This window comes from Phasianus colchicus, chromosome 2 (genome assembly GCF_987193195.1).
Source record: "Phasianus colchicus chromosome 2, bPhaCol1.hap1.1, whole genome shotgun sequence".
Taxonomy (NCBI): domain Eukaryota; kingdom Metazoa; phylum Chordata; class Aves; order Galliformes; family Phasianidae; genus Phasianus; species Phasianus colchicus.
Window position 1 is genome coordinate 58,722,321 of NC_143437.1, and position 24,890 is coordinate 58,747,210.

General features: G+C 38.9%; 1 protein-coding gene across 1 annotated transcript in view; it reads left to right on the top strand.

Annotated features, from left to right (window-relative positions):
* THEMIS (thymocyte selection associated) overlaps positions 1-24,890 on the top strand; it is a 78,937-nt gene that overhangs the window by 2,495 nt on the left and 51,552 nt on the right. The window contains exons 2-3 of the mRNA XM_031610381.2: positions 12,936-13,094; positions 22,217-22,675. Of these exons, the coding sequence (XP_031466241.2) occupies positions 12,936-13,094; positions 22,217-22,675 (618 nt within the window). The remainder of the gene's footprint in view (positions 1-12,935; positions 13,095-22,216; positions 22,676-24,890) is intronic.

Below are 24,890 nucleotides of genomic sequence, written 5' to 3' on the forward strand. Positions count from 1 at the left end.
ACTCTTTGTCTAAGAGGTCTGTGAGATCTACAAAAAGTCTTCTTGCCCCAGTGCTCCCTCCCTCCCTCAGCTGCTGTCCACACGGCATCTTTCCTGAGCACTTTACTTCCATCTATGCCTTGCAGCAGGGGGGAACATGCTGTTCTGTGATTGCATTCTGATTTATATTGCATTTTCTGAAGCAAGAGTAGTGCTTCGGAGAGAGACTGAAGTAATTCCTGTTATACTGCCAAACAGGAGAGTGGGCCACTTTGTGCACTTTGAATTTCCATTAGGACAACCCAGCCCAAGTCCTTTCTTGGCCAGACTGCCACTCACCTCCATCAGCCCCTTTTGATTTCTTGTACTGCAGGCAGTACAGCTGTAATCATGGTGTGGGCAATGCCACATCTCCTGACAGGAACGGATTTATTGCTATGGTTGCAGGGACAAAATCAGAGCATTTGTACAAGAAGATATACTTTGAAAGCATCACACTTCTGGGTTTGTCTGAAACTGATCAATTGCAAAAGATGGCTAATTTATGGCATGAGAATTTTAAATGGTGTGAACTTATACAGAGATACGTTATGCTTTACCCCACCCTCCCCCCTCCCCCACCCCACCCCCAAAAAAAAAAAACAACCAAAACCCACAAGGGTTTTTTAAAACCACTGAATGATAAGTAAAATAAATAATGATCCAACAAATCCATTAGAACTGTCAAATCAAAGCTGCAGCTATGACCAATAAAGGTCATAGCCACATAGCTGATAAGGAGATGGTTAAGCTTAATTCATGCTCTGTTTTTCTGTGGTGCACTGATGTGCCATGATGGTGAAACTCTTCATTTACTCAATCTGGAAGCAACATTTTGCAGAAAACGAATCTATGTCTAAACAATTCTACAACTATATGACTTGCAAATTAGACTTGCTGCTCTTGAGAGTTTTGGTACTTCTACAAGCATAAGAAAAGTATGTTACAGGTCTATGTAAATATGAGAGGCTTTTTTTTTTTTTTTTTCCATGGTGGGAATTGTTTTTAGTAGAAGCTGCAAAGTCAGGTTCCAGAGTAAGAGTAGGAATTTGGTTGCCTCTAGGCAAGAGAAAAGCTCTAACGATGATAATTAAAATATCCCATTCTATCTTCATACTCGTGTAGCGCCAAATACAGTTCAAGTTCCTCTTTGGCGCAAGTCTACCTGCTACAGTTCTGAGTGGAGAATGTTGGAGACATGCTTTGTGTACTCATTCCACCATTAGTTTATCTTTCAGCCTATAAAAACTCTGCTGCTGTTAATAAAATTGTGATTTATTTAACCATGTCTCTCAAAACTGTGTGTGGACACTGTGCAAGTGGACAGGACCATGTAGATCCTGTTTCATTTTGGAATACTTCATACTAGAACAGTTGAAGACAATCGAAATGCTGCCTTTTGTGGTGTGCTACACCCCAGATACCTCTCTTAGGAACAGTTCTCTTTTTTGTTCCCGGTTTTGAAGCAAAGGGTTGGGTTTCCTGTAATGCTTTACATAATTGAGATGATACCAGAAGCAAAATTACACTCTTTTTCATGCCACACTTGGACTTAGGGGTGAGTTGAAGACCTACCCTTTTTTCCTTGCGAAGGATGGCCAAGGTTTGAGGAGCTGGCTCAAGTTCCCACCTTCTTTATGCCCTTTCCCTCTTCCAGAGTGTGGCTGTAGGATCAGTGCATCTGTCTGCAGTTACTCTCTATGACTGACACTGTGCAGAGTCAGGAAGATGGGTTTTTAGGAATAACTCTAACTTTTTCTAAAGTGCTTTTCATTCATCACACTCAATGGGCCATACAGAAGAAGGGAAATTATTGTCATCCCTGAAAACAGAAACACTGATGAAGGAAGAGAGTGGTTCTGCTGGCCCCAGGGATATTTCTCAGAGCAGCTGTTTAGGACTCTGCTGTTCACTGTTCCTTTCATAATATCACCACTGCAGAAATCGAATTGCTAAACTACTGGAGGAATTAGAAAGGATGATTATAAGTTGAAAGCAAATTTGTCAGATACAAATATCTTAGTAATCAGCACTGATTAGAAAGCAACTGTAGAGCAGTCTGAAGTACATGACAGTTTAATGGCTTCTTAAAATATGTTATTAACAAATTAAACTACTGAAACTCCATTGGAAAATGATTTGATTGACTGAATGTCTTTCTTTGAACATTTCAGTAAATATTGATGCTTAGTGAGCTAAGTATTGTATGGCCACTGATTTTTACAGACAGCATGCAGTATGAGCTTTCATCTTTATGTTGCAAAAAATTATGTCTGTTTTAATACTGATATAATTATTTTATGGGTAATTTAATTTAATATTCTGCAGGCTTAAGTTAACCACTGGCAGGATAGTAAAATGTGTCAAATTTTAATTGTGAAAAATGTAGAACTGTTCAAGGCATCTATTCTGTTGGTGTTTCTTTCCACTAATGGTGTTTTCTACCCACAACCTTCCCAGCTTTTGCTCCATCTAAAAAGAAATCTCACATAGTATTTTTTTATTCCCTTAAAGCTAAATATTCACACTAGTGATGGGATTAGGATACCGGGAGCACTTCACAGTACAGGGAGACTTGATAGATCCTCATCTCTTTTCAACTTTTCCAAAGCAGTATATGTTTCACAAATTGCAGTGCCAGGTCACCTCCTCTTTATGATGGAACCATGAAACTCGGGAAAAAATTTATGTTGTGTGTTCTTTCTAAGGGGAGAAGGGATCTTTAAGCCACCAGCCCCCAGCTCCACAGGCCTGAAGTTCAGCAAGGCAGAAAAAGTTCAGCAATTGCAGTTCTGTGCTCTGCTCCTTCTCCTGAGGTCTGAAAAGTACTTCAGGGACAAAGTGGTGAGAAGAGATATCACTGCAGCCTCATGCACACCCAAGGTTAATGCCTTTGTATATCTAAGAGGTGCCCAATATTGCTGGGTGTGGGTTTCCCCCGTTCCCCCCCCGCAGGCTGTTTGGTGCTCCCTGACAGCTGCAAGAGGCAATGCCTAGCAGAACTCACAGGGACATGCTCCTTTGTTGGTTAATGTGAACTGCTCCATTTTAAAACTTTCCTGCAAACCTTGAAGAACATGAACATGGTCAGATTCATGGTTTCACTTGGCTCTCTTTTGCTGACCTCATATCCACATCTGCTTGCCTTCTCTGCAGTTTCAGTTTCACCCTTTCTACTTCTGTTACTGGAAAGAAGCTTCTTTCCAGAGTGAACTTCTACAGGCCTTGAGTAGAGCCACAGGTTCTGCTGGCCATTAGCAGAGCACTGCAATTAATTACAAACACCCTGTTAACTCCTAAACTGCAAACTGACTAAATGAGGATCATATATCATCTCAGCTGGACAGTTTCAAAACATTTTGATGAAGATGATCAGGGCTTGGAGATGGAAGATCAATGAAAATGACCTGTGCATCTGTTAGGTAGAGTCCCATATGAGTGAATCGCAAGGGGAGAACTGGGTGAGAAATTGTAGAACTTTGTGGTGTAGTGTTTTTTCTTGCTGATTTCTCTCATTTTTTCAGAGAGAGAATCCAAATCTGTCCATAAAAATTGGAGGGTTTCTTCCCTTGAAGATAGTTATTTTCTTTCCTCTTGATTCAGCATTTAAGAAAGTGATCCCTGGGTAGAACAAGAAGAACAGATTGTTTGAATTCTCTTTTGTGGTCAGTAGTCAGAGATGTTAGTAAATTTTCTCTATTAATATGTACCACCGAAACTCTGCTGTACTTGCTCAGACTGCTTCAAAAACATCTTTTATTCTGAACAAGAAGGAAAGTGCCTTTCAATGAATGCAATATGAGAATGAAACCTGACTTTTATGGGTCAAATATTGCTCATTTTATTCATGCTGCTGCCCCCAGTAGGATGACTCATCCACATACAGTGCAAAAAACCTGACCCTCAGTAGCTGTCTCTGAGGGCAAAGCTGTTTTGAGAATTCCTATGCGCATTTTTTTTCCTTGACATTCAGCTCCAGGCCTCTCTATTGAAGGCACAAGGGATAGGAAGGATATCCAAATTGCTTATTTTTCAGTACAGGGATCAACCCTTCTCCCATGTGCTGATTTTATGCAGAGGGTTGGAGACCTCTAAGAGTGGGAGGAGGAGGTCTGTGGTGTGAGGAGCCATGTTCCAATGTGTGCCAACCTGCCATCTTATAAAAATACCATCACAGCTTTCACAAACACAGGCTCTGGGAAGACAGCTGTATGACTACAGCAAATAAGTGGAGATGAAATGTCCTGGCACATGCTTCCCATCGTATGCAAGTCTCAGGCCATGTTCTGTTGCTCGGTTGCTGGGGGATACTTTTTCTTTCAGTAACTTTTCTTCCCATCATGATTTATGCATGAGGGAATGTGGCATTTGTTCTGGTTCATCATTTCTAGTCAGCTCCCTTGGGCAGACCGTAATGGGCAGAGGGGCAGTGTGCAGTGTTCTCAGTGGGTAAGGTGGTTAAAGAAGTTGCCAGTTTGGGGTTTTATCTGTAATGCTCAACACTCTGGCCTGACCCTGCAACATGATTCAAGAAACCTTCTTAAACCCAGTCTATCAAAACGTACATTTTTAAACATCTACCTCAATAAGCACACCTTCAGTCAAATTAATGCCGCAAAGCAAATGAATAAGACTAAATAAATCACAAACAGTTAAAACAGCAGTGACTCACACAGTTCAAAAGCAGTTTTGGGCATTGTTTTTGCTACTACAGTAATTCTGACTTACAGGGGTAAAACCAACAAAAGGTCAAAGATGTTGTATTTGGAACTGTGGTTTCACTTGCTCTTTCCATTATAGTAGGTGCTGCACACACAAAAGCTGTGCTGCCATATACACGAGCATGAGCCCTCAGGATAGATGAGAATCAGAAAAAGGGGAAAAAAAAAAAAAAACACATAAACCTATCAGGAGAGAAATAAATCAGAAACTGCAGAAGTAATTTTTAAAAAATTCCATTATGATTGAAATGGCTTAAAGCACTTGACATTTAAAGTTTGACTTTATATGATGAAAGATAAATCTCACAGCTTTTGTTTTTTGATGGTTTTGTGTTGGTAAAACCAGACCCTCTGCAGTCTAGGTAGATGAGATCAAGATAAGATGCTTAGAAAAGAGCATTTTGAAGGGACCTCCACGGTAATTTAATTACTGAGCTCCTTGGAGAGTTTTTATCTAAGATTGACCAAATATGCAGATTTTTGTTGCTTAGCACACATTAGAAAGAGAAGACCTGTTACATAGCCCAGTAAGTCGTTCTGTCATTTGGTGGGGTGCTACACACAGTGCTGCTCTGTGACCACTGCAAGCATGGGGACACGGGAGCATGATGTGGGCCTGGGGATGCTGGGGATTCCCCACTTTCAGTGAGTACGGAGTTAGAAAGGAAACTTTTAGGATAAAAGCATACAGGTGCTTCATAATGTTTGCATCCACAGCCAGAGACTGGAGAGAGAAACTGGGGCATGCTTAATTCTTGGCCTGCCACTGATTGCATATAACATTTTCAGCCTCTGTATTTTTCCCACAAGGTATTTAGTTTATGGGGTTTAGTGAGGTAAGTCCAGAATGCTGATTGCCCTCTTCAGTTCTTGGGAGGTATTTGACTGAAAAAAGACAAGTAACTTCTCACTGTCAGAAGCTGGTTATTTTTCCTTACTGCTTGATCAGGGTTTAATACCATTAATGTTATTAAGCAAAACTCTCCAACCTGCAACTTCGAAACAGATCTCTCCTTTTACTAAAGAGCATGAACTCTGAACAATTGGCTGACCCCCACATAACACTCATAAAGAATGATATCTTTTTTATTGACACTAATTACAGATACATTATGCTCTTCATATTACCTTAGGTGCCTGTAGCAGCCATAATAAAAAAAATTGTAGTTAATAAAACTGCAATTTCAGCCCAGCTACGTCCTAGCCAAAAGCAGACTATTGTAGTTCTGGCTGAATGGCTACACCAAAGGGTTATGCCTTTCTGGGAAAGCAGAATCATGTCACCAGTCACTGAAACACAGGCACCTCTGATCTGGAAAGATAGCATCCATATGGGCAACCGATGACAGCATAATAGTGGAGAAAGGAACATTTGGAGAAGGACACTGGGACAAAGTTCTCCTCTTTCAAGACATGTCAGGAGATCTTTCATCTCCTAGCAAAGCAGCCAGACTCCTGGTTCTTTGGATCTTCTTTCAAAGACCTCCGAGTCTGCCAGCTGCAATGAATTCAGTGGGTGCCACTGAGAGATGAAAAGGAAGAATTTTTTCCTTCAGGGATTCTAATTCATGGGGATGGGGAGTAGATGCTTCGTGTTTGGCCCAGAAAGTCATTTGGTTGTATTAGAGAAAAGTTTGAGTTTTGTTAAAGGAAGAATAGGGGATATTTGGAAGTGCTTTACAGAGCACTCAAGCAGACAGACTGCTGGACTGGGAGTCGGCCAGCCTGAGCTTGAGTTCCAGCCCTGCTGAATGGTCCTCTGTGCAATCTTGGTCACATTTTTTTTGTCTGGCTGCATTGCTCTCACTGGTCCTCCTCCTTTCTGCAGTGCCCAGACCTTTGTGACTGAATGGAGTTAAGTAAAAGTGATATATTATCAGTGTTTAGTCATGGACCTGATTTTGAGCAACACTCCCTACTGGGGTCACTGAATTGTTCACTCCTAGAGCAGTCAACAAATAGATGCTAAGCTACTGGGAGAGAATGGGAACTATTACTGAGATATTTGCTGTGTTGTTCTAACTTGTTTTATAAAATATTTATCTCAGTGGTGCTGTCACTAGCCCTGATATGAAGAGCGACTTGATCCACCTCATGCATTAGCTGTCTCTGTATTTTTTATTGTAGCTTTTAATGTGAAAACACTCTTTGTTTACACTTAATGAGAAATAATTCAAATGAAGGGTTCATGATAGGGAGGATGCTGGTGTGCTGCTTAACATTTTGGGAAAGATGGAGGAGAAAGATATTGAACCAATTGTTATGGTTGCTTTGATGTGATCACAGCAGTTGCTAATATAGTTTGTCAAACTAGAGATGAGCTTATGAAAGGATAGAAATGTGTTTTTTGCTGAACAAAGTAGCAATCTAGAAAAGGTGGTTTCAAAGACAACAAGCCCTTTAATTACAACATTCAGAGGCATTGTTTGATCACTGCAAATAAGCTGCTTTATTCGGTGTTCTGCTAATATGTATTTTGCATTATATTGTATACATCTTTCTCAAATAAAAAAGATTCAGTTCTCAAGTTTACATTTTCAACTCTTTCTTTGCCACTCAAATGGAAAAGACATAGTGACTTTATGTTTCACAGCAAATGAACATATTGAAAGGTCTGCTCTAATTTTAATTTTAATTTTCCATATATTTTGGGAGTGTCCATTTCATGTAGACTGCAGAAAACTCTTTCAGGGTCATGTTGTCACACAGTGGGCATTTTCACAGAATTTTAAGACTAATTATTGTTGCTTTTAAAAGAAGAAGTATTTTTCTTGTTGTTTTTGAAAACCATGCTGTTTCCCTCCCTCCCTTTATCAGCACAAATATTTGCTACAAATGCCTAGATGACAAATCATATAAATAACATTTTTCTTGTCTGAACAAAATCTTCATTTTACTATTCCAGGCAAATAGCCAAGCAAGGGCTAAAATCAAGGCTAAAGCAATTCACTTGCAGACAAATATGTAATTACAATCAATACTATACACGCAACTGCACCCCCAAAAGTTAATCTGTTCTTGTATGGCTGGCAGAGTTTCATTTTTTAATGATTTTTTATATCGGTATTTTTAAAAATAAAGCTTCTGCAATCATAGTCTTGGTCTGTTAGCTATTCTCCTCCCAGCCTTTGGTCTACTTCAAATGAATCTGGTAAAGAAAGAGGTAATTAAAGTCCTACAAGATGCCCATGAAAATGGTCATTTAGGTAGATGCCTATCCCCATGCTTATCTACATATCTAGCTGTCAATCCACTCATATGCATGAATATTACTGCTGATTTAAGCTGTCGAAAGTTTTTCTCTGAATTCCTTAATTGATGGAAAATGCTGTGATGCACCTGAGATGGTGGTTTACAAACAATCTATCTGGCCTCTCTTCTGGGCTGCAGAGTGCTGTCCTGCAGCTACAAGACTTGTGATACTTGGGTGCTTTTTACGTTCAGTCCACTAAACTTCTCTCTTTTCTTGAAGACTTAAATTATTCTTCTTAAAACTGCTTAATACCCTTCTTGATCGTGCCAAAAATATGTCTTTCCTTTCTTCCTTTTTTTCTTTAACATAAGAATGAGTTCATTTTCCTTGGTATTATTTATTACGAAGCATTATGTTTGCCAGTTAATTATATACTCAGGTAACCGTTTATTTCTTTAATGGTAGGATAACCAGCTTCTTTTCTTTCTTTCTTGCATTCTTTTGTTAGTTCTTTTGTTCTTCCTTTTTTTTTTTTTTTTTCTCCTTTGGACTTTTGTTCTTCTGCTCTTTTGTTTCTTTCTCTCTCTCTTTTTCTTTTTCTCTCTTAATTAGAACTGTAACTTCTTTTAAGTTTTAATTTTAATATAACTTTTTCCTGGAACTGATGCTTTTGTATGAACAATCCATTTGTTTTCCTCGACACGTTTTTGTTCTAATTAAAGACCGTGGGAGTTAAGGTGCCGTGACAGCCCCGTGTGTTTTCTGTGCACATTCCTTGGTGGTTTGCAGTCTGGTGTTTATAATCCATCTTTTTCTGAATGCATTATCTTGGCCCTTGATGTTTCAAACTGAGCCTGCAGCTCCATGTAATGCTTTTTGTATACTCCAGCTTGAACTCCATATGCTTGTCTGCCTCAGGTATTTTGTCTCTTTTACAAGTGTGGATTTTCTTTTCTTGTGTATTTTACCCTTTTCTTGCAGTGTTTTAGATTCCCTGCTATCTCTAAAGAGCTGGGCTTCTGTTTATCCCACTGTATGGGAACTGCTGAATCAAGGCCTGAACCTCTGATTGATCACCTGAGGCGAGCAATGAGTCAGCCACAGGAGCACAGGTGAAGGCAATTCACCTGTGCTGCTGGAAGGAGTGGAGCCTGGCTGCACCTCTCCTAGACCCATTTAAGAGCTCACTCCAGCAGGGAAGGATCTTTTCTGGAGATCCCTCCTTTGGAGTTTTGCAGCAAACCCAGGATATGGCTAAGCATTCTCTCTCTTCTCTTTTGAGATAATAACTGCTTAGCCAAACTCTCTGGTATATTTCATAATTGTAATATCTGTCCATTCATTGATTATACATCCATGTAGGTTGTTCACTGCATTTCTCATGCTTTGAAAACTTTGATTGCTTTGTCAAAAGTGTATTTTTGAGCCATCTAGTCATCTATTTTTGAGTGTTTGGCAGCTCTAGGCTCTTTTTACAGGTGCTGCCAGACTGGTTCTTCAGTCTCTTTAGCATACGAATAACTGATCAGTGTTAACACTTTTTTTAAAGTTCTGTTTATATTTTATATTCTATATGGAGGGCAGAGCTTCTCAAATTCTTTCCAGTATAATCTGTAGCAAAACTATTGTGTTCAAGGAAGAGCAAATCTGATAAAAGTAGTAGTGCCTCCAAAACCAGCCATAATCAGAGACAACCTCTGCATTCCCTCCTCAATTCCCAAGGGCAGCACTCTGCTGCAGATACAGGCTGAAGCAGTGGTTAAATCCTCTTCAATTACACCTTTTTTTTTTTTGAGAAGTTTAGCTCTTTACTGCTCCATTCTTCGCCTCAGGATTGGTGCTTGATTTGCCTTACTATCGCTACTGTGTTATTTGGAAATCACCTCAAGCCAGCTAGGCCACTGAACCTTCATTGTTCAATGCCTGTGTTTTCATGGAGCAATGTTGCCTTGTCTGGGTGTGTTGTGGGTCTTAGATGGACTGAAGGGGGCTTGCGAAGGCTGTCTGACAGAGATGAAAGTAGACGTGCCTGAAGCCCATAGTTACTCAGTGGAGTTACTTTCAATACATTAAATGGTTTCTAGGGGTCTCTTTTCAAGTGAAGTAAACTGGAGAAGCTAGATCTAAAGCTGCACCGAATAAAAAAAGCCTCTGGAAGTCACGAGCTCACATTTCTAGTATGTTTTTGCAAATATTTATTCAAGAGTGAGAATATTGGAATTCTTTTCTCATCTTTCCACGTTTCTATAATGCAGAGCTCAATTGGTCCTGTGGGATTCCCTCTATCTAATAATATCATGGCTGCTTGTGAAATCTACTGTCTGATGTGAGGAGTGAAGTGATTCAGCACAAAAGGGATATTATCCTCTTCATGGCTGCTCGATTTTCTCTCCCTCCCGTTTTAATGTGTAATAAGTATTGCACACACAGTTTTCTGACTGTCATAAAATACCCAATGGAACTCAACTGAAGCAATGAGAGCTATGATAATTCCTCATGCGTTTATTAGAGCAGTGACTACTGCAAGTGTAGCAATATCTGGTGGGAGAAGTTGGGTTAGTCAGTGTTGAATTTCTAAGAGGCTGAAAGTATCTTTACAGTAAGAAAACCAAATTGTTTTTTTTTTATATCATTAGAGGGCAACAGCTTTCTTGGTCTTCTGCTTGGCATCAGATTGACTGAAAGGATGCATAAACAGAATGCTCTTCCTCTTGACTGTGGTTAGTATTTGTATGGCCCTATAATCCAGAAGAACTCTGCACTGACCATTGTACTAATGTGCAACAGAAAGTCATCAGTCTTCTGGGAATTTTAGAGTCTAAGGACAATAGTCCTCTTCATCCCGTGTAGTACTACAGGAAGGGAAAACAGACAACAAAAATCAATTGTCATAAAATTTTTGTTTGGACTGTTTGTTTAGTTTTTTAATAATTTATTAGATTCCTTCTGCATAAAGTTAAAACCTATGCTCATATGTCTTTTCCAGTGGAGCAGGTGAGGATTCCCTGGAGTCCATCTTATCTGTGAGAGGACCACATAACAAACAGAAAATTTACCTGTACATATCTTCAAGACAGAATAAAATCAATCAGTTTTTCCATGTTGCTTTTGTTCATTCTCCTGTTCTGACACAAATATATTGGTTAGCCTGAGTTTAAGCTAAAACTTGAGTGATTTTTTGCTCAGACCAGTCTCTAAGTGACTTCCAGTGAGGCTGAGGTGGTGGCCGAGTGCTTATTACCTGCAAGTGCTGCAGCAAAGATGATAAATATATCCCATACTCAGTGTGATTGAAATTGATCTTGACTAAGCCTTAGGAAAATCACTGGACTAACAGCTGCATTTTCTATATGACGTTTGATTAAAAAAAAAAGTGAATTGTTTTGGTTTGTTTCTTTTTTTTTTTTTTCTTCTCCAACTACAAGGAAAGCTGTGGAGTAGAGTTTACTACTTTCTGTGTGAAGGGAGTTCTGCAGGCAATGGCAATATTTCAGTACAGACCATCTAAATTATTGATTGCTGTATATAGCCAGAGGTCAGGTTTTAAATATCCCTCACTGCTTGAGACCATTCTGGCAACCTATGTTAAAAAGAAGAGAAAAATACAAGAGTTTAAATTGAACAAGATGCAAGAAAGAGTTATTAGAATGATTCTGGAAAGGAAAATCTATCTTCTTAGAGAAGATAAAGAAAACTTGGTTTTTCAATATTTTTGTCAATAAAGAAACCAGAGAAGGGGCAAAATCAACCTTGCAAGTACTCTCGGAATGGGGAAAAATGGAAATGAGTAAAAAAGAAACATTTTAAATAATGGAGCAATGTCAGTAACAGGAAGGAACAACAGTCACAAAAAAAATGAATGGAAATGAGAATAAGGTTTCTCACCATGAGAGAAATGAAACTCTGAGGAAGGATTCTAAGCACGGCACTTCCATATCAATTCAGGATAGAGCTTGATAAAATCATGGTAGGAACTACACTGCATCAGAAGAATGGAAGCTAGTGTTAAATTCAACATTTCTGACAAGAGGATTTTTGTGTTCAAAGTAATACTATCTACAAATGGAACTCAAAGAAGACTTAATCACTATGTGTTTGCTGCACTGTATATATAATTAATTAATTCCATGCCTCAAAGCTTCTGCTAATCTCCTGCAAGGACAAGGAAAAAAAAAATCCTTCTTCTGCATAACTTGGCTTTTGTTACTCATTTGCTTTATTATTCCACTCTGACATGTACACACTTACGAAACACCAGAGATGGACATAGCTTGAATGGAAAAGGAAGGTCAAGCTGCACTTCCAGTTTGTGCCAGGGAAGTTCTGAAATGCTTGGTTGGATTGCTCTGTTCCAGCACTCAAACTTCTGAACATCGTAGACAAAAAAGTGATTTCTTTTTTCTTTCAGGTCAGAAACAGTAGTTGTTTTTTTTCACTGTGCGGCGATGATTACCATTGTTAGCATATCAGACTTCAAATTTTCTAAGTTCTTTCTTCAGATTTCTTGTAGCTGTAGGAATATCATTTGTAGATTGTGCTTTACTGTCTCCCAGTCTCTCCCTGGACACCCTGTAGGGTCTGTAGTATTTGTATTTTGTTGTAAACTATTATTTTCTATGGGTTGTGCTATGCCCTGTGCTGTGCAGAGGCACATTGTCTGCCCGAGATCCACCACCTGCTGATTTTGTGTGGCAGCTCCTGATGACCCAGGTGATCCTGTGCTCAGCTTCATTACATTTCAGTTTTACAACTTTGAAACAGGGGATCTTTGAAGTCTTTTCTCTCATCTAAGGACACTGCATACACAGGGCTGACCTAGAAAGACTGAAGTCTCAAGATGAATTTTCTTATGAACCTAAGAAAGAAAGTAAAGATTAGATTAGTTATTGCAGGATAAGTATATTTCATATAATTACAGTATTTTTTTTCTTTTATATGAAGATATAAAGATACTTGAAAAAGTGGGAAAAAGCTGAACCTTTTTCTTTTATTTTTCTTTTCAGGTTCCATCTATGAAATGTTTGGAAATGAATGCTGCCTGTCAACAGGAGAAGTGATTAAAGTTATTGGCTTCAAAATTAATAAGCTCATAGCAAGTGTTTGTGAGAATAATGAAGACAGCCAGTTTTCTGCCAAAGTGGAATTACCACTAAATTTTCCTGGTATAGTATTTCATGAATACATGTTTTTGAGGAATTATAATCACATTTTTAAAAAAATTTATTTACTGTCTTCACTGATATTTGTTTGAGCTTTCGTCTCAGCTGTCAATGATACAAGTTTATCAGATGGCACAAAACATGGCCCATTCGTTTTTAAATTTCAATTCCTATAGTTCTCTTTTAAATCTGGATAGAAATTATTCATGTTATAATGTTCAGAAATGATCTCTATACTTGAGGTCGCTCAGTGTAAGAATTCTTATAAAGACGTCCATTCAGTTTTTTGTGACTGTTGAATTTTGAGCTTTTTTTTTGCCATATATGCAGAACATAATATATATATATCATTACCATTCTGAGCAGAAAAGACTTCAAATATTTTCTTATGTTTTGTTTTAATTTAATCATTTATTTTAATTCCTGTGGCCAAAGTGGCTGCTTTGTGCCTGGAAACTAGAACAGAGGAAACCAGACAGTTCTATGGGGATATCACAAAATACCCACCTGTTTGAACTTGGACTTGACACTTTGCATCTGATGCTGGCTTAATATTTTAGTTAAAAATATCATCCTCTGACCATGTAGTCTTGTTAGGGAGAGGTGGCTACGTACCACATCTCATTTTCATCTGCTTTTTAGGGCCTGGCTGTGCTAAGTAGAGGAGTGACTGAAATGCAGAGGAGGAAACACTGTGAGTTTATGCATGTGGGAAGTGGAGGAGGCAAACCAGGTTGAGAAACTGACTGAAAAATGGTGAACCTAGGAGCAGTAGATTGAGTTCTTGACTTGGTAACACCACTGGTGTTTTTCTATGCATCACAGTGCATGTAAGAACGTGTGCAGGCACAAATGTTCAGGTTATACCAGCCCCCGGAATGGAGTGTGCTTTTTCTTCAGAGGGAGACAAGGCACGTTTCCTTAGCAAATAAAAATGCAAAAGCACATAGAAAAGCAATGTTTCATCTGAATTATATGGGAAAATATCTTCTTCCATGCCTTCATTTTCCATCTCTGAAATACAGATTTCTCTCTGAAGTAGTCCTACATATAATGTTCTTTTCCCTAGTGGATTCTCAATGTGCTTTCATGTTTTGTTTTGTTTTTTTTTTTTGGTGAATGAGAACCATTTGTATGACCACTTATTAAAAGACTTTTTTGAAATGTCATTTTCAAGCACTGATAGGGCCCAAAAGTAGTGATCAAAGACATTTTAATTATTTGTGGCTATCTAGAGATATTGAAGTACTGTGAACTCTCAAGATACTAGTATTTTTCTTGAATTCCAATCTTCTTAGCTATTATTAAAATTTCTTCTATTATCTCTAAAATATACCTACATGTAGTAAGCTGTAGTCTGTATCTTGATTGACAGATGGGGTTGAACATCTGAATCCTAAAACATCCAGCACAACTAAGCATTAAAAGTAATCCTACATTTATTAACGTTGAATCTCGTGATTTTTAGAACAGAATTACTTATGATTTCGAGTAATTGAATTTGGTGAGTCTGGATTTGCTTGCACTCAAGTGATCAGTTTTACAACCTGGCATTTGGATATTGTAGCCCTGTTGAGAACATTTTTAAATTTAGTCAAATACCTACCTACAATTTATATTTATATCTCCTGACTAATTTTCTGGGAAATGTACACATTTTATTATGTATACACATTATGTTCTCAGTGAAACAGTTGGACTTGATAATTTGGGTCTGAAAACCTAAATCTTGATCCAAACAGATGAAACTAGTCTAACAATTTTGCTGGCTTGTCACGTCTCTACAATGAAGAACAGAACCAAATTGCTGATGATATTTTTCACACTGCTGTTGATTTTCTTCTGTGAAAATATCTACAAGTCTCTAGACTGTCACTGTATTCCCATTGCCCTTGCAGGGCTTTCTTGCTAGTACTGATGAAAAGAAAACTTTTTTGATGTTATTTTCCACTTCTGTTAAAAGTTGTCATTTGCACGTGATGATCCCATCTACGCTTTCACTGTATGCGTGCTGACATAAGCAAGCCACTTGTCTGTTTAGGTGACTCTGGGGATGATCTCTCTGAGAGAAATACTGGGCTCATTCACTCGAAGTGAGCCTTCCTCTTTGTCTTTCTGAATGTGGTTGCAACCTATAGAAATCTTTTTTTCTGCTCTGGCAAATCGGATTCTTGATAAAGGCCTTATCTGGCCTTTGCATTAGCGAGACCACTGCAACTGCGAGTTCACTATCCGTGTTATTTCATTTTATCCTCATTCTAATTTGTTCATCTTCATGCCTCAGAGGGCCAGGCTGTTCTTTCTGTGTTCATACATTGGACCAAAAAGAAATCTGCTGCTACTCTAGGCATTTTGATGGCTATATATACCAGCATTTTGAACTACAATTTTCACTGCTAACAAGTTAGCAGAGACAGGTAATTTACACAACATCTGAACAGTGTGCCAGCACAAATGATTTCATTCTGTTCTGTTAAATTTCCTTTTCTGCAAAAATATTATTTGTCTGTCCCTGTTCTCAAGATGTCTCTGACAGCTGTCGCTGCTCATTCCTACAGGACCTGACAGATGTAGCTGAGCACAACCATCCCTTTGAGCTCTCAGCCTTTGCTAACCATGAGGCAGGAGACTTGCCTGTGGCCATACATGCATGCAAGAGCTGGGACTGGGCACAGTAAGGCTCACCTTGGTAGGAGTTAAAGAGCTGTCAGTCTGAAAGACTTCCATGTATCAGAGTGAACACCCTGCAAAACAGAAGTGATCAGAAAATCAGTCCTTGAGCTTCCATGCCAAGGAGGTCACAGACACATGGCTCTCCAGTGGCGATGCCAAGCTTGAGCTCTGGTGATCTGATGAAAATATTATTGTGACCATCAGTGGCACAGACTGGGAAAATGATACAGAGGAAAATCCCGTCAGCTTCAGAAGTGAAATAAGCAGCAGGAGATGAGGGATGGTAGTAGAGAGTTTGACTTTGAGACACAATGAGAAAAAGATGCTGCAGCACATGGAACAAAGGAGGAAGAATTGTGGGTGGTGGAAGAATGGCAATCAAATCAGCTCCAGAGGAGTCAGGAACTAAGTTGATTTCATTCTTCTACATTACTTTGGGGAATGGAAACTACTACAAGCAGTGGGGTGCGGTTGGCATACAAGAGGGACAGAATGCCAACCAGAGCAAGCTAGATAGGCTGAGCAGTGGGCCCAGGTGAACCTCATGATGTTCAACAAATCCAAATGTAAGATCTTGCACTGGGATTGAGACAATCCTCAATACAAGTTGGGTAATGAAAGGATTGAGCGCAGCCCTGCACAAAAAGATCTGGACATACTGGTAGATGGGAAGCTGGACATGAGCCAGCAATTTGCCCTCACAGCTCATCATGGGCTGCATCTAAAGAAGTGTGGCAAGCAGATTGAGGGTGGTGATGCTGCCCCTCTGCTCTGTGCTGGTGAGGCTTCACCTGAGGTACTGCATCCAGGTGTGGAGTTCTCAGTATAGGAGGGACACAGATCTGTTGGAAAACATCCAGAGGATGGCTGCAAAAATGATCCAAGGGTTGAACACCTGTCCTATGAGGATAGGCTAAGGGAGCTGGGGCTGTTCAGCCTGGAGAAGAGAAGGCTGCTAGATGACCCAGTAACAACCTTTCTGTATCTAAAGGGGGTGCTACAAGAAAGAAGGGGACAGACTCTTTAGCAGGGTCTGTGGTGACAGAACAAGGGGAAGTGGTTTCAAGCTTAAAGAGAATAGGTTAAGGTTGGATACAAGGAAAAGTGAAGGTGCTGAGGCACTGAAACACGTTGCCTAGAGATGTGGTCGATGCCCTGTCCCTGGAGACTTTCAAAGTGAGGCTGAATCAGACCCTGGGAGCCCTGATCTACTTGTGCATGGCCCTGTTCATTGTAGGGGCATTGGACCAGACGGCCTTTAAATGTCCCTTCCAACCATAAGAATTCTATGATTCTAGTCTAGGACAGAAGGTCCTTCTGTTATTTTTAACTTGAAGACTATTTGCTGCTCTAGTAGGTGAGACTGATTACCTCAGTAATCTGTTGGACAAAGAAGAAAAAGAGAATAGAATGGATGCTCCTTTTCTTCAGAACTCTTATTAAGGCTGGAAACAGAGTGTGTAAAACTTCACAGAGGTACACTGTATTACTAGTAAAAGGGAGCTGAGTATATTGTTCCATGGAAATGTGGAAAAACATCCTTCTGTAAAACATGCTTTTCCACAGGATGAAATGAATGATCCATGGGCCTTCTTTTCTCTCCCATACCAGTAAAAATTATTTTCTCTGACTCTAAAACCCTCTTCTTCTATCAACGTGTACGCCATTACCTAAAACATTTCTTTTAAGTTACAGGGTGTACAGATTTAGGGCTTAATTCTGAAATGATAACTAGGCAGTCATTTCACTAGCTGATATGGATTGTTGAAGAGTAACAATGCCTATAAATTCCACTAATTACTATGAATGAGGGCTGCTCCAAAAGTAATGCCTCCTATTTTATTATGTAGGCCCATACTGTCAGAGGAGGATGTCAGTGGTATGGCAGTAGAGGTTGAACCTTCCCACCAATATTCTGTTGCATCTATTTTTGCCATGTGACAGAAGGCAGCAGACAGGTAAATTTACAAAATGACATCTGACCTGGACATGCATGTGAAGTAAATATGTGGACTTGAATTCCTTCATGTAGAAAAATGATACCCATTGACATTCATTGACACTTGCAGAATGTTGATGTAGACCAGTAGATCTGTGTGTTTGATCATAGCCCAAATTATTTAAAAAATAGATCAATATGAGCAAGAATGTCAGCTCTCAGTAAACCTGCTGGATTTTTTTTCCTGACTGACTCTGCTATTCCCCCTAAAATTCCACCAAGTACTCTCGTGAAAGTCCAAGGTCCAAGTCCAAATGATTCAGTCATTTTATGATTTATGAAAGAATAATTTATTTATTTTTATCTCAAAATGTCCAAACTTTAGTATTTCAAATTTGCCATATGTCTCTTTACTCTGCAGAATTCCTTGCTATCTAGTGTTAGGAGAACAGTTGTTTTTGTAATTTGACTCATAATGATTTTAATGAGATTCTGAATAGTTCCAGATAGCATTTTTAAAAACACATTTCCACATGAAGAACAAATAAACACGCCATGGCTAGGAGAGCATTTATGAGAAAGCACCGTGGCAAATTATGGCAATTAATTAGGAGTTGCAGTTGTTTTCCCCCATCATACTAGAGTAAATTTTTATTTATCCACCTCCTCTCTACAGAGAGAAAAACATATGGAACTTTACATACTTATAAACATAAACAGGTGGCTATTAGGGGCCTATAATTCAAGGGTCTCATCAATACAAAAACTAAGAATGCAAGTCCACATGGTCCTTTAGTTTTCTATGCAAACATTCTGTTATTGAAATTAAGAAAACAAGCAGAATGGAATATGAATATTTTTCTGCTTCCAGCCCTGACAAATTCAGTCTGCCTGGGCTCGAGGGGATAATCTGTTGTCTGGTTTTGTGTGAGAGTTGACAATTATGCTTCTATACAAAACCTGCTTTCCAACCCATGATGGTCACCAGTTTGTTGCTGAAAAAAAACTGGCTTCCAAATAGCTCTGCAATCCCAGGGAAATTCCTAGATCCCAAGGGTGTCAACTTCATAGAGGAGAAGTAAGTTTCTTGTGACTGTGCACTGCCATATATTATCAATTGGAAATGTTTTTTAACATAGTTTATGGATCCTTCTAAATGTGATTCTGGAGGTTTTTTAGGGGCATTTCATGTGCACCTATATTACAAATTTGTAAACATAGTTATTGCCTTTGGGATACATCACATGTTGTTTGAATACATTTTTAATGAAGAATATTCCTATTTCTTTTCTCCAAGCATTGCCAAGAGATGATGTCCTTCCTTTCTGTGCTTGCAGTGCATGACACGGGAACAGTGTTTGGGGATGCTGTCTTGTCCACAGTTTCAGACTGTCATTGGTGCCTTGTCACTGTGATATTTTCTAAATGCTGATGAACCAGTTTGTCTTGATCTACACTGACAGCTCCAGTAGTGATTATGTTTGCAGTGGCTAACTTGCTTGCTAATAACTGTTAAAATCATCTGTTGGAAGCACTAAAAATAGTAGTGAGAAAAATAGTGTGTGCTGCAGTTTTACCTGTGCAGTTACATTCATGGATGTGGCTTCCTTGCAGCTTGGAAAAAAAGTCATGAGACTTTCCCACAGTGCTGCAGTGAGGACAGACACAGAAGATGTATGTGCATTAATGTACTGATTTCACACAGAAAAAGCTGACTGTCACATAGGCAAGTGTGAAGGCACAGAATCGCAGACAGCATGGGCAGAATTAGTGACTTATTTCTGCAGTAAATCAAACAGGCTGCTGCTGTTTCGGCTGCTGACAAGTGCTCAGAGCTGTTAGTTGCCACAGCTACTAGTGATCTCATGGAGTACCTAGAACTGAACACGCCCAATCTGGTGATAAAACCTGTGAAAACAGACAGAAACTTTGTGTCCTTAAAGTACCTAAAAAGAAGTGCACTAAAGCTATGAAATGAATGTAGCAGTTCTTGTTAGAGTGAGACAAGAATCTCAGAGTTTCTGTGGGAAAAACGTAGAAAAAAAAGAAAGAAAGAAAGAAAAAGATTATCTAGGGAATGATTTGATAAATCCTTTCTAAAGACTGAAATCCTGAGGATCCCCTGCTTTGCTCCAGGCCCCTGAATTGTGTTGATTGCATATTCAGGGTGAAGCTCAGTAATGGAAAAGGTGTGGGAGGAAAAGAACAATTTTTAACCAAAGCAAATCCCTTGAGAGGGGTTTAGTGATGATGTGAATGAGTATCTTCTCAGCAGCTAGTAGGAACTGAGTCCTACAGCATCACACCTGACTGAGATTTGGGCACCTGCTGTGGCATCCTGCCCATCTTCTCGCTCTGATCACCAGCAGAAAGGGAGTCGTAGCCAGCAAATAGAACACTTAAAACTTTTTAGATATAGCGTGAACCACTCATGAGATGTAGAACTGGTGAGAAAGTGCCTCCAGTTGTGCCAAGCAACATTCCTTGAGTCTGCATCCCATTCCTCCTTCATAACTGCAAAGATGGGAGAATTCCTTTACTCAAAGGGCATGATACCCTTTGTATGGTCTGGAGGATGCAAAAGAAGTTAATAACAAGACCATGGAATTTCTTTGTAGGGATGTAGGGAAAATGTGCTGCATTGACCTGGGAGGTTGGCTTCACTGTCAGTGTAGCTGTGGCTAGAACATAAAAAATGTAATGCGATTCTATGAGGCAGTATTCACACTGCTGCATCTTGGGAAGAGGATAGCTTAATCACATAGCTCAGCTAAACCCTACTGTTTAGTCCTTTAAACTGTCTACTTCATCTTCCTCTGTGAAAACTCTCACACAAATATAGAAATGTACACATTTTTCTTGTGATGTGAACTCCTAATGAGACAGCTCCAAGGGCCATGACTAACATGAAATAATAATGGCCCCAGGGGCTAGGGAGGCTCAGATGCAGCTTCTGCCTTACAGTACAGTATTTCAGCACCTTAATTGCATTGCTATGGCCACAGTATCCAAACTGTGAAGCACTCCATCTGATGGTCTGGTCTATCAGAGATGCTAAGATCAAGTTCTTTTTCTCATTCTTATCTTCAAACATGCTCATTCTTGGAATTCCCAGTCTGCATGTAGAAAGATGTGTTGTACTGATGTTTAGGGAGAAAATTCACCCTTTGTCTCACTGATCACATTACTGTCACTCTTTCTCATATCATGTCTGCATTTGTTTCTTAAGGTCTGGTTTCCTGAGGAAAGAGATAAGACTTTAAGAGAACATGAGGGTTTTTTTTGTTTGTTTGTTTGGGTTTTTTTGTATGTTTGTTTTTTGTTTGTGTTGTTTTTCTGTAGCAAAAACTATTCTTTTTTTTTTAATCACAGACATAAAAACGCTGGATGTCAGAAGTGTAGCTGTAGAGTAGAACGGGTTAATTCCATCTATCTATTCTTTGTATCACGTGGTTGATATTATCTTTATGCAATTACATTTCTAGCAACTGAAGTGTCTGCTTGTTGTGGTTTAACCTAGCAGCAGCTCAGCCCCTCACAGCGTCTCGCTCACTCCTCTGCAGTGACATGGGGTACAGAAGCAGAAAAAAATGTATGACTCATGAATTGAGACAAAGAATGTTTAATATGACAAAAAGGAAAGAAAATAATAATAATAATAATAATAATAATAATAATAATAATAATAATAATAATAATAATAATAATAATAAAAGAATACATGAAACAAGTGAAGAACAATGTGATTGATCACCACCCACCTACTGATACCAAGCCAGTCCGTAAGAAGAAGCTACCACACCCGACCAACTTCTCTGAGTTTTAAAGTTTTTACACAAGATGCCATATGGCATGGAATATGCCCTTGGCCAGGCTAGGTCAGCTGTTCTTTTTCTGTCCTCACTCAGCTCCTTCTGCCCCCCTAGCACCCTCTTTGGCAGAACAGCACAAGAAGCTGAAAAATTGAAACATTCTTTGCTCTGTATAGCACTGCTCAGCAACAACTAAAAACATTGGTGTGTTATCATCATTATTCTCATTATAAATCAAAAACATGGCACCATAATGGCCATAATGAAGAAAACAATCATCATGGCTGAAATCATGACACAGATATGATCAGGGATCTTATCAATCCTTAAAAATATCTAATGAGTGAGAGTCAAGTGGATGGGGCCAGGCTTTTCTTGGCTGTGTCCAACAACAGAACAAGGAGCACAAACTAGAGTGTAGGAATTTCTATATGAATATGAGAAAAAAAACAATCTTTACTTTGAGGGTGACATTGCACTGGAACAAGCTGCCCACAGAAGCTGTAGTGTTTCCTATGGAGGTATTCAAAACAGCTTGCATGCTTTTCTGTGTAACCTATTTTAGGGAGCATGTTTTAGCAGGCAGTTGGATTAGATGATCTCTAGAGGTCCTTTCCAAACTGTGTGGGTTTTGATTCTATGATTTGTCTCGTCTTGCTTTGTACATTTTCCTTCTTATAATGCATCTTTTCTGTTCTTAGGTCTTTATAAGATTGTGGCAGACAAAACACCATATGTCAGCGTTGAAGAAATTACAAGAAAAGTTGCTATTGGGCCAACGAGATTTGGCCATCCGTGTTTCTACAGCCCTGAGGATATAAAACTGGCAAACCTCACTATCAAACAGGGTGAGCAGATCACCTTCAATTCTGTGGAAGAGATCAATGGAACAATGGCTGTGAGCTGTGTTATGGTCAGAAACAACCGGTCTCATACCTTTATTTTGCCCCTATCACAAAAAGGAAAATTCTACGAGTGTGAAGATGACCAGATATACACCCTAAAAGAAATTGCAGAATGGAAAATCCCTAAGTGCAGAAGCCGGATTGTCAAACTTTCCAACACTTTACATATGTGGAACTCCTCTAATCCACTTCCTGAGAATTTTGGTGGCTACTTGGTTCTCATGCCTGTCTATGAAGTGCAGGCAGTAATGAAATGTAAGTAGGAATTAAGGTCAAATAATTATTTACTCTGTATGATGTGGCACCCTTAAATTCATACAAGTTGCTCAGGAAAGAATTATGTTTGGTCAAGAATTCCTGGGGCATCTTTACCAGTGATGCTTATTCCAAATTGCAGAAAGATAAACATAGTATTGCCATCTGTATTTCCCTGTCAGATATTAATACAGATAGTTTCCTAGTATTACTTTCTGTTGTCATTTTACTTATCACTAAAATTAAATAATCTTTCAAAAGGAGATATACTACATAATGAAAAAGCAAAGCTTAAGAGTTCAGTTCAGTTCTGAGATCCTCTTTCTTTGTATCTCTTTGGCCATGGAGAAGTCACCAGATCTCTGTAGGCATTCAAGGCCAGCCTGGATGGGAAGGGAAGGGAAGGGAAGGGAAGGGAAGGGAAGGGAAGGGAAGGGAAGGGAAGGGAAGGGAAGGGAAGGGAAGGGAAGGGAAGGGAAGGGAAGGGAAGGGAAGGGAAGGGAAGGGAAGGGAAGGGAAGGGAAGGGAAGGGAAGGGAAGGGAAGGGAAGGGAAGGGAAGGGAAGGGAAGGGAAGGGAAGGGAAGGGAAGGGAAGGGTTGTTTTTTTCACTTTGTAATTATATACTGTTCTAGTTCTAACAAAAAGCTGAAACTAGTTGTTTCTGTTCTTACTAATGTTTATACCTATGCATTACTTTGAACTGAAGATAGAAGTTGTGCAAGGGCATAAGTACACAGTGAAATATTCCTATTTTATGGTGAATTGAATAGCTGAGCTGCAGCAACGACTTGTGTTCTTATACAATGAACTGACTAAAGTTCCTTCCTAATTAAAAAACAAACAAACAAACAAACAAACAAAACAGAAAAAATCAAAAGCAGCAGCTTATGCAAAAATACTTGATTTTGCTTGAGGACAGCAAAGGTAATAGGTGCAGACTGGCTGCAGTTCATCTTGATGATTCATCCACAGTGTTAAAGTTTGCAGGATAGTAGCTTAGCTTTTGGGAAGCTTTGCTGTCTGTTGCTTTTACTGGAAGCACATCAGAAAGCACTTTGTAGAAATGAAATCCTGAGAGAAATATGTCATTCAGGAAGAAAATAAGGAAGAGATTTTTACTATGGAAATTCCTCTGGGTGATGGTATAAGTTAGGAGATAAAATACACAAGAGAAATAAAAGCAAGCAGAGACTTTTAGCACAATATACCATAGCTGCTTAATGCTTTTCATGAGATATTCCACTCTTCTTGCTATGTGATTTAAAATGTGAGTTTGGAAAGTATATCTTCACTAGATAATATGAAAAGACAAAAAGTTTTCTACAGATCCAACTATATTCAGAGATCTAATCCTAGTCCTGCATCTGGATTCACTTCAGTATATTCTTATGACCATATAGATGGATAAGAAGTGTTAGTAAAAAAGTTATGTTTCTAAACAACTTTTAGAAGATTCAGAAGTATGTAGTATCCACTCATTTTCCAAACAGATATTTCTAGTGAGGGTTTTTTTTTTTTGTTGATTTTGTTTACTTATTTATGTTTCATAGTGTTCTCTACATTTAAGAAGCATTAAATGAGCCCTAAATAACAATTTAGTACAACTTGAAAATTAGGTTTTATGGTGCATTATTAACTACTTTTTTGTAGACAATGAAAAATGAATTTTCACCAATTTTAGAATAACTATAGAGAGATGCAAGATGAAGTATGAGAAATACTAATCACAGTTAAATAAAAAGGACCCCTGATAAGAGAGGTATCTGATTAGATTTTCACAGGCTATGGTCAGGAATCCCCTGTACTTCTCAGTCTCAATAACAAAATGTTGTGTCTGGACCTCTCTTAGTTGTTCATAGAGAATGTTCATTTTCACTAATTTTTTCACATTTCTTGATTTTCACATGATGTGGTTAGGATTGTTTCACCTGAAGGTGTTAATGTGACAAAAGCAGAGTGGGAGTAGGCAGATCCTGAATTACTTTCATAGAAGTAATTACGTAAAATATATGTCTGATACCATTTTTAAGGCATGAAATATTGACACTCCATATTAGAAGGAGGTATGTGTATAGTATACCTGTGTGAAAGTCTCTGCAGAGTGAATTTTAATAAAGAGTCATTAAATAATATTTACGTGTTAAATTTTACTGCTTTTGTTAGTGACCTCTGGTATCACTGACCTGGAGATAAATTCTTAACAAATCTTAGTTG